Raw genomic sequence first — 17,018 nt, forward strand, 5'->3', positions numbered from 1 at the left:
GCTGCGTTTGCGGGGTGGTAGCGGAAAAACCAGTCGCCCCCTCACTGATCAGAAAAATTTAAGGATTTAAATTGTTACAGTTTTTTAAAATAGACATCATGGAGTTTTCATTGATTAAGTAACTGTTTTTTTTTTAATGATTGTTTAGTTTTTTTTAAGTTTTGCCACGTGTCAGATTCTGATTCGCCAAGTGATTTGTATTAAGGATAAGATGTTTTTCTTTACAAAACGGTGTCGTTGGCTCCTGAGAGTCTTTAGAAAAATATCAAGTTGCAACAATCCCCTTTTTATTTTTCTTCCCCAAATCACACCTCTTCGTCGCACTATCTTATAGGGTTTCGTATTTGGCTCTTCCCGAGGAATCGATCTTGCGGAGTTACAGGTTTGTCTATCTCTTGATTCATTGGGCTTTTCGATTCTTTAGATTTGTGTATCAAACTTTTGAGATTCGTCGAATTCTTCTGGGTAACTTGTTTATCTATTAGGTTAAAATCAGCAATTACTGAGATTTCTTTTGATCCTTCTGAGATTAGGTATCCTCATGATAAAGTATTGATTTTTCTTCTTCTTTGTGATTATCTGCTTTGTGGCCAAAGGTGCTTAAAGCAATGGGAAAGAGGAAGTCAAGGGCGAAGCCTGCTACTACTAAGCGTATGGACAAGCTTGACACTGTCTTTAGCTGTCCTTTCTGCAACCACGGCTCTAGTGTCGAATGCCAAATGTATGATTTTTTCTTACCTTTTAACGAACTCAACTCTTGTTGTTAAACTGTATATGTTGAATACTCCTCTGCTTTTTTTTAATCAGTAACATGAAGGAGATGATTGGTATTGCAACTTGTAGAATCTGTGAAGAAAGCTTTAGCACCACCATCACAGGTTTCTTTTTCATGTTTTCAATTCTTTTAAGACATTGTTGTTGTTTTATCAGTACAAGAATTGGTTTTTTACTTTACATGTTTTGTTTCTTGCAGCTTTGAGTGAAGCTATAGACATGTAAGTTCAATGTGTTGCAACGGTATCTTATTTTTGTTCTTTCACTCTTTTTTTCTAAATCATCTGCTTTGCTCGAATATGCGATGCCAGCTATAGCGAATGGATTGACGAGTGTGAGAGGGTTAACACTGTGGAAGATGATGTTGAGCAAGAAGAAGAAGCCGAAGAAGAAGAAGTATATGAAGAAGAGGAAGAGGAAGAGCAAGATGATGAAGATGACCGTGTGTCTGTCAAAAGGAAGTTTAACTACCGAGACGATTAATCTTTATCGAAAAACCATGCAAGTCCTTGCCTTTGTACTCTAGTATCTATCTGTCTGAGGAGATTACAAGAACAATCTGTATTGTTTTCTCAGTGTATGATAGACAGAAGACCAGTTTGTGATCGTTACATTTAGTAAAACACAAAACAAAATCAAGAAGCTGAATGCATTCCCTTACTCCTTGTTGTTATCTAGAACCTTTGTCTCCTGTTTTTCGTTTGCTGAATCAGTGATTTCAGCTCTGTACACATAGAACTTAGACACCATCAAGAAGAAGATGAAGTTAACCAAGTTTATAACCGCAAAGAGCATGTAATAGTGATCCAACGTCGACTCATTCAAGTTGTTAAGAATCCATCCTCTTCCCTGGTTCTTCGTCACCCGAGCCACTGTCGAAAGCAAGAAGCTGCTCATGAAGTTCCCGGCTGCTAAACTGGTGGTCATGTAAGATGTCCCGAGGCTTTTCATACTCTCAGGTGCTTGATCGTAGAAAAACTCAAGCTTAGCTACTTCTAAGAAAGTATCAGCCAAACCCATTAGCACAAACTGTGGCAGCAACACGAAAATGGTCAAGGGTAGTGGTACAGCGGTCTGGTGGACTAGTCCATGGTCAGCAGCGACCTTGAGCCTATACCGTTCTGTTACTGATGCAATGATCATGATAAAGATGTGGAGGAAGATACCGATTCCCATTCGTTGAAGCAATGTGATGCCTCTTGGGTTTCCGGTTAGTTTTCTGGCGAGCTTAACAAAGATTTGGTCGTATATGACTATGGTGACGAGCATGGAGAATGTAGTGAACCCTACGAGACTTGCGGGTGGGATGCTGAAGTTGCTGGTGATGTGACGGTTGAGGAGGGTTCCTTGTTTGACGAATAGAGTGATGACTTGAGCGAGCATCATGCTTGGGACGAACGTTATGAACAGGACAGGTAACATTCTTAACATTTGTTTTGTTTCTTCTACTTCTGTTGTAGTACAGAGACTCCATTTATTGGTTGGTCCGGTCTTGAGTGAAGCTCTGTCTAAGAATCTGCAACACATATATAGTTATATCTTTACTCTAATGAATGTAACCAAACAAAAAGAAACTCATTCAACTAGGCTTGTGCAAAAAAAATCTGAAACCCAAAGTTCAAAAATAATTCGAACAAAAAAACTTCCATGTCCGATTAGACTTCTAAGAGTACCCAAATAGATTATGTAAGGTGATATAAAAATATATCTGAACTAGAAGTGTTGTTATATTGATCAAACCTAAATAACTCAAAAGTTTGAAAATACGAAAGAAACCCGAAAACATGCTTTAAAAAACCAGGTTGGTATCCTAAATAAGTACTTGAATACTTAATTTTACACTTCCTCCTTTTTATTTTAGTTGTTTTTTAGATTTATGCACACAAATTAAGAAAATATTTAATTTTGTATATTTTCATAATAAAAACATATATACACCTAAATATTTTAACCAATAGAAAATAAACTGAAAAAATAATATTAAATAATTTTGTATTAAAATTTTAAAATGATACTTTTATTTTGAAACGAAAAATTTACTCTGCAACGGCAATTAAATTTAAACGGAAGGAGTATTTATTTTAATATGATATCTAAAACATGATATGACATTATTTGAATCCGAAATGAGTTTGGATCCAAAAAAGATCTTAAGCAAATTTATAAATCATATATGAACCAAAGTATTAGTAAACAAATTAGACACAAACATATATGAGACCTAAATGGAACCTGGAAGGGTAAACCCAAAAATCCGATTCAAACCCGAACATACATGCCTACATTCAACCGAATAAATAAATATCCAAAATGAATGTCCTAACCGAACCGGACCAAATACACATTCGTTACCTTAGATTTCTTGTAGGATGGATTAGGAATGTTCTCTTGCTCTCATATTCCAACAGAGGGAGCTCATGGAAGCATGTGGGATCACGTGACATAGGCGCTTGAGCTTTACGAAGTGAAGCCACAATGACTCTAGCCATCTTCGTGAATGGGCTTCCCATGGGGCGTTTATGGCGGTAAAACGGAGTACCTACCAAGAATATGATAATGGAAATCGCAAGTCCCAATGTTGGAAGCCCATAACCTAAGGCCCATCCTACATTATCTTGAACATAAACAAGAACGGTTGTGGCAAAGAGAGTACCAAAGAAGATACTAAACATCCACCAATTGAAGAATGAATGTTTATGAATCTTCTCCTTTGGGTCAAAGACATCGAACTGATCTGCTCCTATTGTAGAAATGTTTGGTTTGGTGCCTCCTGTACCAATTGCTAATATGTATAACGCTCCAAAGAAAACGGCTAATTGTAAAACCGAAGCCTTTTCGCAGTCTTCAACATTGGTCTTCGTACATGTCGGTGGCCTAAGGTCCGGTAGAGATACTGATAATGTCAGCAACGCCATTCCCTGGGAATGATACAAACAAAAACGGTTAAATTGATTTGAAGTTAACCGGTGTAATCTTATTGATGATTATATAAACCGGTCATGACGGCACGACGTTATTAAAGTCACCGGTGTATTCATTAATCATTCAACTATTTTTAATTTTGGTTATGGTTTCACCCTCATAGGATGTCTTTTTGGTAAAATACAATAAACTGATTGTGACAATCATTTTTTTTTGAATGAAATATAAATTAATTTAATAAACTATGTATTGATCTTTCAAAAGATCAACTGTTGACCAAAATCTTTACGATCCAACTACATACAGTCAAGCATTGCACGTTTGTTTCATGCTGTAGGTTATGAAGGTTTCGTGGGGGATTATTTAGTTTGTTTGATAAAATATAGGGGAATATAGTATATTCTATAAATTATACTATTTAATATCAAAACTATATATCAATTCAGAAAAAAAAAATCAAAACTATACACGTACACGTAACAAGAAAAGCTATACGTACCAAGAAGTAAATAGCGGAAGAGATGACAAAAGTAATGTAGCGGCCGAGATGGGCATCGGCAATATAAGCACCCAATATTGGAGTTAGCCAACTGGTCCCAACCCAATTGGTCACATTGTTAGACGACTGGACCGTGCCTTGGTGCAATTTGGTAGTCATGAATATTACTAGATTGCTCGATATTCCATAATAAGCCATTCTTTCAAATATCTCGTACACTAAACATTTAACATTCCAAAATATCAATCACATATACATTGTAATTAATCATATAATACACAGATATCTAAAAATAAGGGAAATTATAATTCATACCAATGACGAAAGAACAAGCTTTCCAACGACCTCTTTGGGATCTTCGGACTGGATTGCCCCGAAGATCAACAGTTCCATCTTTTGTGTAATCATCTCCTACCTCTTGTAATGTCATTTCCTCCCTCCCTCTGTCTCTATCTTTTTTTTGTTCGAGAGTTGTTACTTGGTCTCATGTATTATATATGTATATGTAGAGAGAGGAAATGAGGGAATGAGACACTTGGACAATCATAATCTTTACATAAATTGCTGAGTAATCATTAACCCTTGATGAGTCACATAACTTATACAATTAATTCAGGATTGTTATTTGGAAACAACCATTGGTCAATATTATGTTACTAAAAGTACTATTGAAAATACTAAAGTCTCAATAAAATGATTTTGACTAAACATACAATAAAATGTTATTAACAGGTGTCAGCGCACCATTATCACTTAGAGATCAGAATGAGTCTTTAAAATATATTTTAATATATTAGAAGAAGAAAACTATACTAAAATCTCTAACAAATTTGTCTTTGACCCTCCCTAAACATTATTTGTGAAGTAAATTGTATATGTGTTATCACCACATTCAAAATGTAATATGATATCAACTTAATTGTGCCATGTATAAATTTTCCTTATACAAATAAATTTTGTAATTTATTTTAAATATGGTAATAACTATTAATTCCTGTATCACCATTAAACATCTTTATTTTTTTGGAAAATATTAAAATATATTAATAACTAATAACTTATATCTCACCATTAAATAAATATATATTTTCTATCACAAAAATAAAAATAAGCTATATTATAATTACCAATATAATTTTTCACATCAATTTACATATCACATTTTGTATAACCCATATATATTTTACCAAAATTAATTGTAAGTGTGTATCAAGAAATACAAAGCTAAAACAATACTAATCAAATAATTTTTAATTGTTAAGCGATTAAATTTTATTTAAATTTATCAGTTCATTAAGTACAATTTTTTTTCCAATTTAATGTACTTAACTAAAACAAACAAAAATCCAATATTTATTAGAATTTATATTTCACTATATATATACTTAAACTTGGTGGTAAGAAATATATTAAAATAAGTAATCATTAAATACAATATGATATAAATATATTTTTATAAATTTAATCTTAACTCTTTTGAAATTTAAATAGAATCATACTGAAATATTTAAATTAAATAAATAAAAAATAAAACATTCATGATCTTATTTCTTTCAAACTGTTAAAGTTAAAATATAAAAATAATTATTATAAATGTACTTTTTTGACATTATTATTTTTGCATGGCGCATGAAAACTTTTTGTTCAACATATACACATGTAAAATCAGCCTTTCTCAGATTTAGCAAAGTCTCATATGACAGAAGGTCTTCATTTTACTTTTTGTTATTTTTCTATTTTTAAATGTTATGGAACTTAAAAACTAGTGATGTTGTGCACTCATACACTTGATCAGATATGATAACATTAAATTTCAAAAATATTACTACATTTATTTTTTTATATTTCTCCAATCTTACTTTCATTAAACTAAATAAAAATCACGTCATTTTTCTCTAAAATATAACGATGGTAAATTTTTTTGTAACACATAACAATGATAATTAAACAGGAAATTACAGAATAAAATAGCTAGCGAGTTACAAGAACCCCTCAAAAGATAAAGCCACCAGAATATATGTCTAATTAACCCGCAGAATCAACATAATTCTCTTGAGAAAGAAACATAGCCTTTTAAACCAAAGGCTATATTACAGACACATAGTATAATCTAGATCAGAAGAACAAGACACCCAAACAAGAGGATTCACCAAATAATTAAGGAAACGGTATAAACAAATATAAGCAAAATATATGTAATGATTCAAATATCTAGGTAAGTGACGTTATTAGATTGAGAGTACTCTAATTAATCTATCTTTATTTCTTTCTATAAAATATAGACCTCTACTCTGTCCTCTATATTTAGGGAAATAAATAACATTTTTTTTATTTGAAATATAAAGAAATATTATTTTAGAAGAATATATCAAAGTTAATTACACTTATATTAAAGATTTCTTATATTCTTGAGAAAATAGCAAATTACATGAGAGATGGTCAAAATTTTGATTGAATTATATCCACCGACTATCTTGAGGCTTTATTTTAATTTATTGTAAATTTTTATCTAGTAAAAATAATTGAACCCGAAAATGTATTTTTATTTGTTTACATTGGTTACTTGTTACTCTCTTACACTTCTTTTCAAATTGTTAAAAATATTTAATTTATTTTCTAACCAAAGCTGGTTAAGTGAGTAATAGCTAAATTTCTGATGCATATTAATAAAAAAACTAAATTATAGTAACTAGTTAATATTTTGCTTATATTTTTGTTTATAAGTTTTAAGTGTGAATTATATGTGTGAAAATATATAATAAAAAAAATTCTCTTTTTTATCTAAGGATTATATTAAAACATTTGAAATACAATCGAACAAGACATAATATTCGGCCATACAAACAAGAGAGATAGAGAAAAGAACCACAACCTCGCAACCACCAAAAACCCACTCAAAACCGCTTCTCTAGAACTAAAGACTAACACATGAACATAACCTAGACATCCTATAAACAGCCATAAACATGAGTTTCTCTCTTCTGACCAAGACCACCGAACTTCACCTGTAACCGAGCCCTACAGAGAAGCTCAAGACTACCAGAGTGAAACCAACAAGCCCTGCATCCATCTAATCTCCATTCGAACTAGGGCACCGAGATCCGACAGAATAACCCATCTGAATCACTCCAAAAACTCAGGTCCGAAGCTGCTCCTAACACTGATGTCGAGATACCGAGATTAGTACCGTAAAGAAGTAAAAGGAGAGGAAGAGATACTGCTTCCGGCAGCGGTGAGAAGCATCAACCGCCAGAGCAAAAGTCGGGATGACAGCGGCTTTGGTTGCTAGGGTCCTATCTCTCTTGCTCTCTCGTTTTTTTTAAAGAAAAAATTATCTTCAAATTTAATTCTGCTAACTATATCATGACCTGCACTTTGAAAAAGCAGGTTGTTTTTTAGTTATAACACAAAGTTATGAGCTAGTGTTTTGAATTTTTTGTTTATTACATAATAAAAAAAATATTACATAATTTATCGGTTATTTTAATAGAGATTATGTATGTATACTCTTATGTTCCAATGTTAAAATCATACTATGTGTGTATTTTCATAGCATTATAATTGTCGACAGATGGACAAAAAAGATTAACTTGGAAATTTTAGTACTACTAATTTTATTAAATTTTGAAAACGTTTGAACGTGAACAATTACTTTATAACCCTATCGATATTATATATATTTTTAACAAACATGATTATTTTGATTTGGATTTTAAATAATGGAGATGTCATAATGTTAACTCTCGTATATCATAAATATGACATAATCTATTGGACCCAACATATTTGCACACTGCTTTCACGTAATATTCGGGTGTATTTGCATACTATTATAACATGTTTATTTCTAAAATAGTTAGCACACGTTTCTAAACCCAAATAGTAACAATAGTCAAATTAAAGGTGTGTTTAACTGTATAGTAGAAGATTATATTTAATTTAAAAATTTATAAAAGAAAAGTTGAATCCAAAAAGAAAGTTATGTTTTAATAAGAGAGATATTGGAGTTTATTTGCATAATATGTAAACATGTTTATTTCTAAAATAGTTTGTCTACGTTTTCTAAGCCCAAATAATAATATATTTTTTTTGTAACAAACAGTTATTTTACTAATCAAATTTGATGTAATCTAGATAACTAAACATGAATAAAACAACCAATAAAGTAAAAAGATCTATGAAAAGAACGGATATTCTTAACTAGTGAATCATCAATTTCATTTTGCGCTTTTGGATTAAGTCTGGAAAACACATCTGGAAAATTTGAATGACCTCCAGCTGAGTTGAAAAATTTGGCCAAACTTGTGGGCCTACTATCATTGCAATCTGTCCCAAATCTCTGACAGGTCGAGTGTTGTAGCATATTCTCAATTGCCCATCTTAACGCTTCCAGTTTAGAGTGTAGTGCTATCTCACACCTCCTTAAATTATGTGTCCCCATAAGTTGGACCCATGTTATCCTTCCACTCTCATCTAATTCCACTGAATTGATCCGTGAAGGTCCGTGAACCATCCAACATACAAATATTACCCAAACTTAAGGCTTGTGTTTCTTCAACAATTTGTGCATGTAGAGGAACATGTATAGTATCCTTTGCATTGTACCAGGCCTCACACTCATTCTTTACATATCTGACAAGCTCCAATGGGTCCCTATCTATACCTCTGAATAGCTTATCATTTCTAGCCTTCCAAATATACCAAATTATCCAAGGATAATGGTCTCTATCATCTTATGGCTCCATAAATATTATTCTTCTTCAAAAATAGATAATCCATGTTGGCGTAGTTACTCGAAATAGGGAATGTTTGAGAGCTTGATGGTGTTGAAGATAGTGCTCATGCTTGTAAGGTCGGTGAGCATTCGAAGATCGCATGAGTAATAGTTTCTTCTGGCTCTTCACATCTTGGGCAGTAGTTATCCAATCGCATATTGCGACGTACCAGATTCCTTGTGACCACTACCTGTCATGAGATTAATTGCCATATAAGATGACAAATCTTTTGTGGTGCATTCAGTTTCCAAACAAAGACTTGAAATTTGGTTATACTGGGCTCTAGAACTTCTTTTTCGTCGACATCTGTCAGTATATTTGTAGCTATCCAATATTCAGATTTGACTGTATATTGACCAGTTTTGGTGTATCTCCAGCAAAAGGTATCACGTCGATGAGTAGGGCCTATGGCTAGACTCTGAATCATCGATATGTCCTCTTGGTCTACATACTGTTCCACTACTCGAGCATCCCACTCCTTTGATTCAAAATTAATAAGACTACTGACAATCATCTTTGGATGTACTATTGGGGCCCTGGACTGAGCCGGTCTTGCTAGAGTTGAGGGAATCCATGGATCTTGCCTAACATTAATTTCATATCCTGAGTGCACTTTGCTCCTGATACCCAAAAGTAATAGCTTCCTTGCCGTTTTAATACTCGTCCACACATAAGATGAGTTATACACTGCACCAATTCGCAAAGACAGACTCAGGCGATAATATTTTCCCACTCGCCATTAATGAATCTGGAAATTGAACAAGACGCCAAAGTTGCTTCGCTAAAAGAGCTAAGTTGAATTCATAGATCATGGTAAAAACCAATTCCCCCCTCCTCTCAAGGTGCACACATATTTTCCTATTTAGCCCAATGAATTTCCCGGTTTGGTGGATTTGAGCTCCACCAATATTGTGCAATGGCACCTGTAAGGTTCTCACATATCTCCAAAGGAAGCAAGAAGCTGGACATGACATACGTCGGAAGAGCTATCAAAATAGATTTCATTAAAAATTCCTTTCTTCCTTTTGATAGCCATCTACCAATCCAAAACATCGCTCTGTGTAGTAGTTTTTCTTTTAAGAAAGCGAATAGCTTACACTTGGAGCCATTAATATCCTCTGGGATTCCTAAGTAGGAGTCCATTCCCCCTTCGTTTTGGATATCAAGTGTGTTTTTAATCAGTTGTCGATCATTTGCTGGAATCCTCTTATCAAAGAGTAATGAGGATTTATCAAAGTTGATTTATTGCCCTGATGCTTGCCCATATTTTCTGACTACTTTCATAACTTCTTCGCTTTCACGAGGCTGTGCCTTACAAAAGAAAAGGCTATCATCAGAAAAGAGAAGGTGTGATACTGAGGGCTAGCGCGTGCGACTCGCATCCCTGTTATCTTCCCTTGGTTCTCTGCATGATAAAGAAGGCTCACGAGCGCTTTCGTGTATAGAATAAATATGAAAAGAGACAAAGGATCTCCTTGACATAAACCTCTTCCTTGGATAATATTTCCCCTTGGTTCTCCATTCATAAGAACATTGTACTTGACCGAGGTGATGCATCTTATAATCCAATCAATCCATATCTCTGAAAAACCCGTCTTCCGCATGACAACTTCAATGAATGACCATTCCATCCTATCATATGCTTTACTCATATCCGTTTTTATAGCCGTTCTCTTAACTCTTCCCCCTGGCTTGGTTCTCAGCATATGGAACATCTCTTGAGCTCTCTTGATATTATCTGTGATTTGTCTTCCCGAAACAAAAACTGACTAAATTTCAGATATCCGTTGTGGAAGAACCTTTCTCAATCTTTGGCATAAAACCTTAGATATTATTTTATAGCATAGACTGATACGTCTAAACTTTTTCATCTCATTCGGCTTAGTCGTCTTAGGGATTAGGCAGATATTGGTATCATTTAACCCATGCGCCATTGTTCCTTCAAAAAGAAACTGATTAACCATACGAGTTAAGTCTTCTTTAACAATATTCCAAAATTTTTGGTAGAAGAAGACTGTCATTCCATCTAGTCCTGGGGTTTTTATTGGGTGCATAGCGAAAAGCGCTAATTTAACCTCCCATTCAGTTACTGGTGCTGTAGGGGCCTCATTTATTGCCCCAATAATCGTTATCGAGACCTTTGCTAGCGCATCAACTATATCCTTCGGGTTAGAAGATTCAATTATTTTCCTGAAATAGCTAGTAGCAATGGCTACTAATCTTTCCACATTCTCCACCATATTTCCATTTTCATTTAGGAGTTGTGTGATACTATTCCTTGCTCTTCTTCGCTTCACTAGCACATGGAAGTATTTTGGGTTCTTATCACCTTTCCTTAACCAGAGAACCATACTTTTCTATCTCCAAAACATCTTTTATGCCTTGAGAACAGTAGATAGTTCCTTTAGAACATCTGTATTTTCTTTAAAGTAACATCGTCATTCAAATATAGACCCTCCACCTTTTCCTTAAGCTCCTCCACTAACTTTTCCAAATTTACATTTATTTGTCTCTTCCATTGGCTTAAAGCTTTTCTATAATTAGCAACTGAAACATTAAAATAGTAACAATAGTTAAATTAAAGAGATGAATAGTAATTAATTAAAGGTGAGTTTAACTATATAGAAGAATATATTTAATTTAAAAAACTTAAAAAAAAACTGAACCAAAGAGAATATTTCGTTTTAATAAGAGAGATTGCATTTAATTTGATTCTTCCTCTTAAATTTGTAATTATATTTTAGATAGCCAATAGACCAACTCCTCGTTGGTTAAAAGTTAAAACAACAAATCATCGACTAGATCCTAAATTTCTAGAGATGTTACCCATAAAACTTAAAATGATTAGGGTTAGATTTGGGGAAAGTAGACTAATGATGCATGTTTACTGCGTAACGTAGAGTTTTAGACGTCCAAGAAAATTACACACTTCTGATATTATGTCATACTGAAGAGTTGGAGAACAAAAGTGTGAATTTCAAAGACTCCAAGAATTAAATTACCATTTTCTTGTTAAACACATCTATATATAATGAAAATATGAAGTAAATGTACTGAAACTAAAAGTAAACAGAAAACTGTATAAATGAACAATATTTTTATATTATTCATCCTCCTTGATACCCACCACCTTTGATTCCTCTTCTTTCACATTCACTGAATGAGTAGCCTCAGCTCTATAAACATAAAACTTAACCACAACCAAGAATAAGGCGAAGTTAACAAAATTAAGAAGCGCAAAGAACAAGTAATAATAATCCAACCTAGACTCGTTAAGATTATTCAAAATCCATCCTCTTCCATGTTTTATTGTTATCTTAGAAACAGTGGACAACAAGAAACTGCTCAAGAAATTCCCGATCCCTAGACTTGTTAGCGAATACGATGTGCCAAGACTTTTCATGCTTTCAGGAGCTTGATCGTAGAAAAATTCGAGCTTCGCAACTACTAAGAAAGCATCAGCAATACCCATAAGCACGAATTGAGGAAGCAGCACGAAGATTGTCAATGGTAGTTTTACTCCCGTTTGGTGAATGAGTCCATGATCAGCAGCGACTTTGAGTCTATACCTGTAACAAATATGCCAAGTACGAAACTGTGAAGTTCACTATCAATACAAGAAAATATAAATCTAACTTCACTTCTAGATTTTAAAGACGTATTATAGGTTGCATGACTTCAAACTGTCCAGATTTTTTGATTTAAAATTAACATAGAAGTGTCTATGATTTTCTAAAACTCGGGTCAGGCCGTGTGAATTCAGTTGATATAAGCCCTACTTATGAAAGATTTATGCAAAGTAATTATTTTATTTAAAATCTTAATACCTTTCGGTGAAAGATGCGACGGTCATGACGATGATGTAGAAGATAAGACCAATTCCCATCCGTTGAAGCAAAGTAATGCCCCTTGGATTCCCGGTTAATTTTTGGGCTATCTTGACTAAGACTCGATCATATATGACAATGGAGACGAGGAAAGAGACTGTCCCAAAGGCGGAGAGACTCGCTGGTGGGATGCTGAAGTTTCCGACAATCATTGTGTTTAGAGTCGTTCCTTGTTTGACAAACAAAGTGTTAATTTGAGCGATCATAGCGCTTGGGACAAAAGTTATGCCCATGGTAGGTAGCATATTTAGCATTTGTTTTGTTTCTTCGACTTCTGTGGTTGTACAAAGATCCCACTGGCCGGTTGTTCCTGTTTTTAGTGAAGCTCTATCTAAAAACCTGCAAAACACCATTAGTTACATTTGTATAGTCGGTACTGAGATTTTGAGGGGTTTTAGACCGTTTATTAAAAAGCATAACAAAATATTTGGTTAGTAATTTCGTATGTATATTAACTTCTAAAAAATTGGAGACTTCAAGCAAATAGTTCATCTCGCTATCCCCAGAACTGACTCTAGTTGTACATTATGACATACTTAGGATATACTAAAATCACTACCTTAAACTTTGAGTGGAGTGGATCGGAAAGGTGCCTTTCCGCTCATACTCCAGTGAAGACGGTTCGTGGAAGCGTGTTGGGTCACGGGGCGTTGGTGCTTTAGCTTTCCGAAATGAAGCCACAATGACTCGAGCCATCGTCAAGAAAGGGCTTCCCGTTGGGAGTTTATGGCGGTAAAAAGGAGTGCCCAACAAGAAAACAGAAATGGAAATAGCAAGTCCCAAAGTTGGAAGCCCATACCCCCAGCCCCAGCCTACATTATCTTGAACATAGATAAGAATAGTGTTAGCAAATAGAGTACCAAAGAAAATACCAAACATCCACCAATTGAAGAATGAGATTTTTTGCATCTTCTCCTTTGGATCCCACTCGTCGAATTGATCGGCCCCTATTGTTGATATGTTAGGTTTTGTACCGCCTGTACCAAACGCTAATATGTATAACGCTCCAAAGAAAAGCGCTAACTGTAGAACTGAAGCCTGTTCGCAGTCTTCAGCACTAGTCGTAGAACATTCTGGTGGATTCATTCCCGGTATAGATACTGATAATGTTAATACCAACATCCCCTGTAATTCAGAAAGTTCAGTAAACCGGTTGTTTCCGTGCTTTAATCTTTCTCAAACGTAGCAACAATACAGTCTAAGAAACTTTAACCATTTTGACACTCTAACCACTAATATGCCATGAAAGAGGCTTTTCTGTTTCCGTTATGCGTTTCACATTGCAATATATGAAATATGGAGAGAACGAAACAGAGTTAGGCATGGGGAGAAGCTAATGCCTATATCTGTGTTGAAGAAGTTGACCGATAAGGGGGTGAGAAATAAACTTAGTGTGTTGAGAGCTAAATGAGCAAAGGGTATGAAAGATGCTTTGCAACTCAGGTTTGGTACTAGAGTGTGACTAGCTTTTGATTATCTTTATAGGAGTCTTTGCACAGAGTTTTAACTCTAGTTTGATATAAGGATAGCATCTTTTGTAACAAGGTTTTTTTGAGGAATAAAATTTAACATTCTTCCAAAAAAAAAAAAAAAAATCATATTCATGATTCATGTTTCTGGGCATACCACAGGGTTCACGTAATCACAACCATTTTGTTGTCTATACAGAGCTAGATCTGAGATTTAATAAACTATAAATATTTTTAGGCCGAGCTTAAAAAAATTGACAATTTAGAGGGCCATATGACTTTTATATATATATATATATATATATATAATAATTCTTTAATATTTGGAGGATAACGGGAATGATTCATACGGTTGTGCCGAGAAGTGATCCAATGTTTAAATATTCTATTTACTGATATTCCAGAATAACTGGTTAAAATAACACCACACAAAGAATATATTAGTTAGTTTTTCTGTATTCTTTCTTTTATATGTTAGAGGATAAAATATTACATACCAGAAAACAGATAGCGGAAGAAATTACGAAAGTTAGGTAACGACCAAGATGAGCGTCTGCGACGTAAGCACCCAAGATGGGAGTGAGAAAGATAGTCCCAACCCAATTGGTTACATTGTTTGAGGACTGGACCGTGCCTTGGTGCAACTTGGTAGTCATGAATATCACTAGATTGCTCGATATCCCATAATAAGCCATTCTTTCAAACATCTCGTACACTAAACATTTTAACATTCCAAATATCAACCATATATATACATTGTAATTAAGCATATATATATTATATCTAAAATTAAGGGAAATAATAATAATACCAATGACGAATGAACAAGCTTTCCAACGACCTCTCTGGGATCTCCGGACAGGATTGCCTCGAAGATCAACAGTTCCATCTTTTGTGTAATCATCTCCTTCCTCTTGTAATGCCATTTCCTCTCTCTCTCTCTAGATCTCTTTTTGTTAGGTAGATTCTGTGTTTTTCTAACATGGATGTTTGGGTGACTAGAGCTAATATATAGAAAACGAAAATGATGCACTACACAATGCCAACCTTCCGACGTAATTAATACTATCGTCCGACTCCGAGAGAGTTCAGAAAATTAATAGACTACACTCCATTTTAAAATTTTATGGGGAAGAGGTTCTGATTCCACTTAATATTATTTTGTCAACTTCTTTGTTTCGTAAAGTCCAAAGGTAAAATAGTACATTTTTAGCCCAACACGTGAGAACATAGCTAGATACATGTGTAACATATATAAACATATTCAGTTACGTGGCAAAAAGAAAACATGCACAACGTTAATCATTTTAATTCTGCCAGTGGCAGATCACCCGCTGCAACCAAAATCGATCCGGAAAAATCAAGGGCCCTATTCAAAAAATAAATAGTTTCATTTAAAATTTGATGATATCTTTGTTAAATACTTTTATTTTATTTTATTTTAGTTTGAATACATTGTGAACTTAATACTTTTTAGTTTATGATTATATTTATTTATCGTAATACCACAAACTCTATTTCTATAAATTTTATACATAATAACTTTATATTCTTAAATTTTGTTTTATCTTTACATTTATATATAATTATATAAATATTAATGTATATAAATAATATGATGTTTTAAAAACTAGGGGCTCCACAAAATAATGGTTTCATTCAAATATTTTGTATGGATACCTTCAAAACTGGCCCTGGTTGCAACCATATTTTCAGGAGATCAAAGAGAGTTACCGACGGTCATTTCAATTTAAAATATGAAATTGGAAGAAATCCTAATGGCAACACAAAGAACACCGAGATCAATAGACAAATCTGCCTGAACATCAGATAGATTCCCTAGTAGATGAGCAAACTAGGAGAAGATCCACCATTTTTACTTTCGGAGTAAATGGGATCTCTCCCGAAACGATCTGAGACAGAGAACCTGAAAGAATGTCAAAAATGGGTTCAGAGGCAAGGAAGAGAAGGTCAGGGTGCGAGGAGGGACCAGCGAAGAGGCGACAGTGCACCAGATGTCATGAAGGAATATGGCAGCTTCTTTGACTGGGAACATCTTAACTTTATTGATATCAAATCAACGTAACATATTACATGAATCATAAATTACATAAAACATGTTAATAAAAACTTTTAACATAATTAGCAGTAATACGATGTTTCCTAGTACATTCGTAGGACAGGCTGACTCGCTAATTTTCCTCCACTTCGTTCTTCGTCTTGTAAACTCTTTCTTGTGGTTTTTAATTTTTGTGGCTCTCAATTCTTGTGAGTAAATGTTTTTTTCTCTAAAAGAATCATTGGATGCGATCCATTTGTTACATCGCAATCCGTCCCAAACACTCCCGCTGTAGGAAATAACATGGTTTGTTGTAACTATCTATGACACTAAAATTCTTTTGTTTTGAACTCAATAGCCATATCATCGATTTGTTTTGTTGTAAAAACATTTTTATATGAGTAACTAGGGTCGGCCCGCCCTACGGGCGGGATATTAATTAATTTGATATTCACTAAATGCTCGAGTTGAAATTTGTTTTAAGATTCAAGAATTTGGTTATCTGTTATGTCTTACTTATTAGTATGCGGTGGTATAATTGTTTTTCGATTATTCTTACTTTGGTATTGTATCAAATTAACTAATTGTCCAACTCATAATTATAGATGTACAAATGTGGATTTGTGATAAAGT

General features: G+C 34.0%; 3 protein-coding genes across 4 annotated transcripts; 1 reads left to right on the forward strand and 2 right to left on the reverse strand.

Moving 5' to 3' along the window:
• Positions 1 to 216: 216 nt before the first annotated feature.
• On the forward strand, positions 217 to 1,440 carry LOC103853681 (transcription elongation factor 1 homolog). The gene is made up of 5 exons (XM_009130591.2): positions 217 to 382; positions 597 to 721; positions 808 to 878; positions 974 to 995; positions 1,086 to 1,440. Exons 2-5 carry the CDS (start codon positions 609 to 611, stop codon positions 1,255 to 1,257), a joined length of 378 nt encoding a protein of 125 aa, XP_009128839.1. The 5' UTR covers positions 217 to 382; positions 597 to 608; the 3' UTR covers positions 1,258 to 1,440.
• Positions 1,053 to 4,645, reverse strand: LOC103853680 (protein NRT1/ PTR FAMILY 5.2). The gene is made up of 4 exons (XM_009130590.3): positions 4,511 to 4,645; positions 4,196 to 4,413; positions 3,127 to 3,692; positions 1,053 to 2,290 (listed from the first exon to the last, which is right to left on the reverse strand). Exons 1-4 carry the CDS (start codon positions 4,623 to 4,625, stop codon positions 1,432 to 1,434), a joined length of 1,758 nt encoding a protein of 585 aa, XP_009128838.1. The 5' UTR covers positions 4,626 to 4,645; the 3' UTR covers positions 1,053 to 1,431.
• Positions 4,646 to 11,483: 6,838 nt separating this feature from the next.
• On the reverse strand, positions 11,484 to 15,852 carry LOC103853682 (protein NRT1/ PTR FAMILY 5.2). Of its 2 annotated transcripts, XM_009130592.3 has the most exons (5): positions 15,138 to 15,852; positions 14,824 to 15,041; positions 13,417 to 13,982; positions 12,798 to 13,196; positions 11,484 to 12,539 (listed from the first exon to the last, which is right to left on the reverse strand). In XM_009130592.3, the coding sequence occupies exons 1-5, from the start codon at positions 15,250 to 15,252 to the stop codon at positions 12,074 to 12,076; spliced, it is 1,764 nt and encodes a 587-aa protein (XP_009128840.1). In that variant the 5' UTR covers positions 15,253 to 15,852; the 3' UTR covers positions 11,484 to 12,073. The 2 variants fall into 2 exon arrangements, with proteins under 2 accessions (XP_009128840.1, XP_009128841.1); XM_009130593.3 differs by lacking the exons at positions 14,824 to 15,041; positions 15,138 to 15,852 and adding an exon at positions 14,071 to 14,778.
• Positions 15,853 to 17,018: the final 1,166 nt, after the last annotated feature.

Source organism: Brassica rapa, chromosome A02 (assembly GCF_000309985.2).
Source record: "Brassica rapa cultivar Chiifu-401-42 chromosome A02, CAAS_Brap_v3.01, whole genome shotgun sequence".
Classification (NCBI taxonomy): domain Eukaryota; kingdom Viridiplantae; phylum Streptophyta; class Magnoliopsida; order Brassicales; family Brassicaceae; genus Brassica; species Brassica rapa.

Coding starts and splice junctions, on each gene's coding strand:
- LOC103853681 (XM_009130591.2), top strand. CDS start 609: ATGGGAAAGAGGAAGTCAAGGGCGAAGCCTGCTACTACTAAGCGTATG. Junction 722..807: donor TCTAGTGTCGAATGCCAAAT/GTATGATTTTTT, acceptor TTTTTTAATCAG/TAACATGAAGGAGATGATTG. Junction 996..1,085: donor TTGAGTGAAGCTATAGACAT/GTAAGTTCAATG, acceptor ATGCGATGCCAG/CTATAGCGAATGGATTGACG.
- LOC103853680 (XM_009130590.3), bottom strand. CDS start 4,625: ATGACATTACAAGAGGTAGGAGATGATTACACAAAAGATGGAACTGTT. Junction 4,414..4,510: donor AGCTTGTTCTTTCGTCATTG/GTATGAATTATA, acceptor TTAAATGTTTAG/TGTACGAGATATTTGAAAGA. Junction 3,693..4,195: donor CTTCCGCTATTTACTTCTTG/GTACGTATAGCT, acceptor TATCATTCCCAG/GGAATGGCGTTGCTGACATT.
- LOC103853682 (XM_009130592.3), bottom strand. CDS start 15,252: ATGGCATTACAAGAGGAAGGAGATGATTACACAAAAGATGGAACTGTT. Junction 13,983..14,823: donor CTTCCGCTATCTGTTTTCTG/GTATGTAATATT, acceptor TCTGAATTACAG/GGGATGTTGGTATTAACATT. Junction 13,197..13,416: donor CACTCCACTCAAAGTTTAAG/GTAGTGATTTTA, acceptor GGTGTTTTGCAG/GTTTTTAGATAGAGCTTCAC.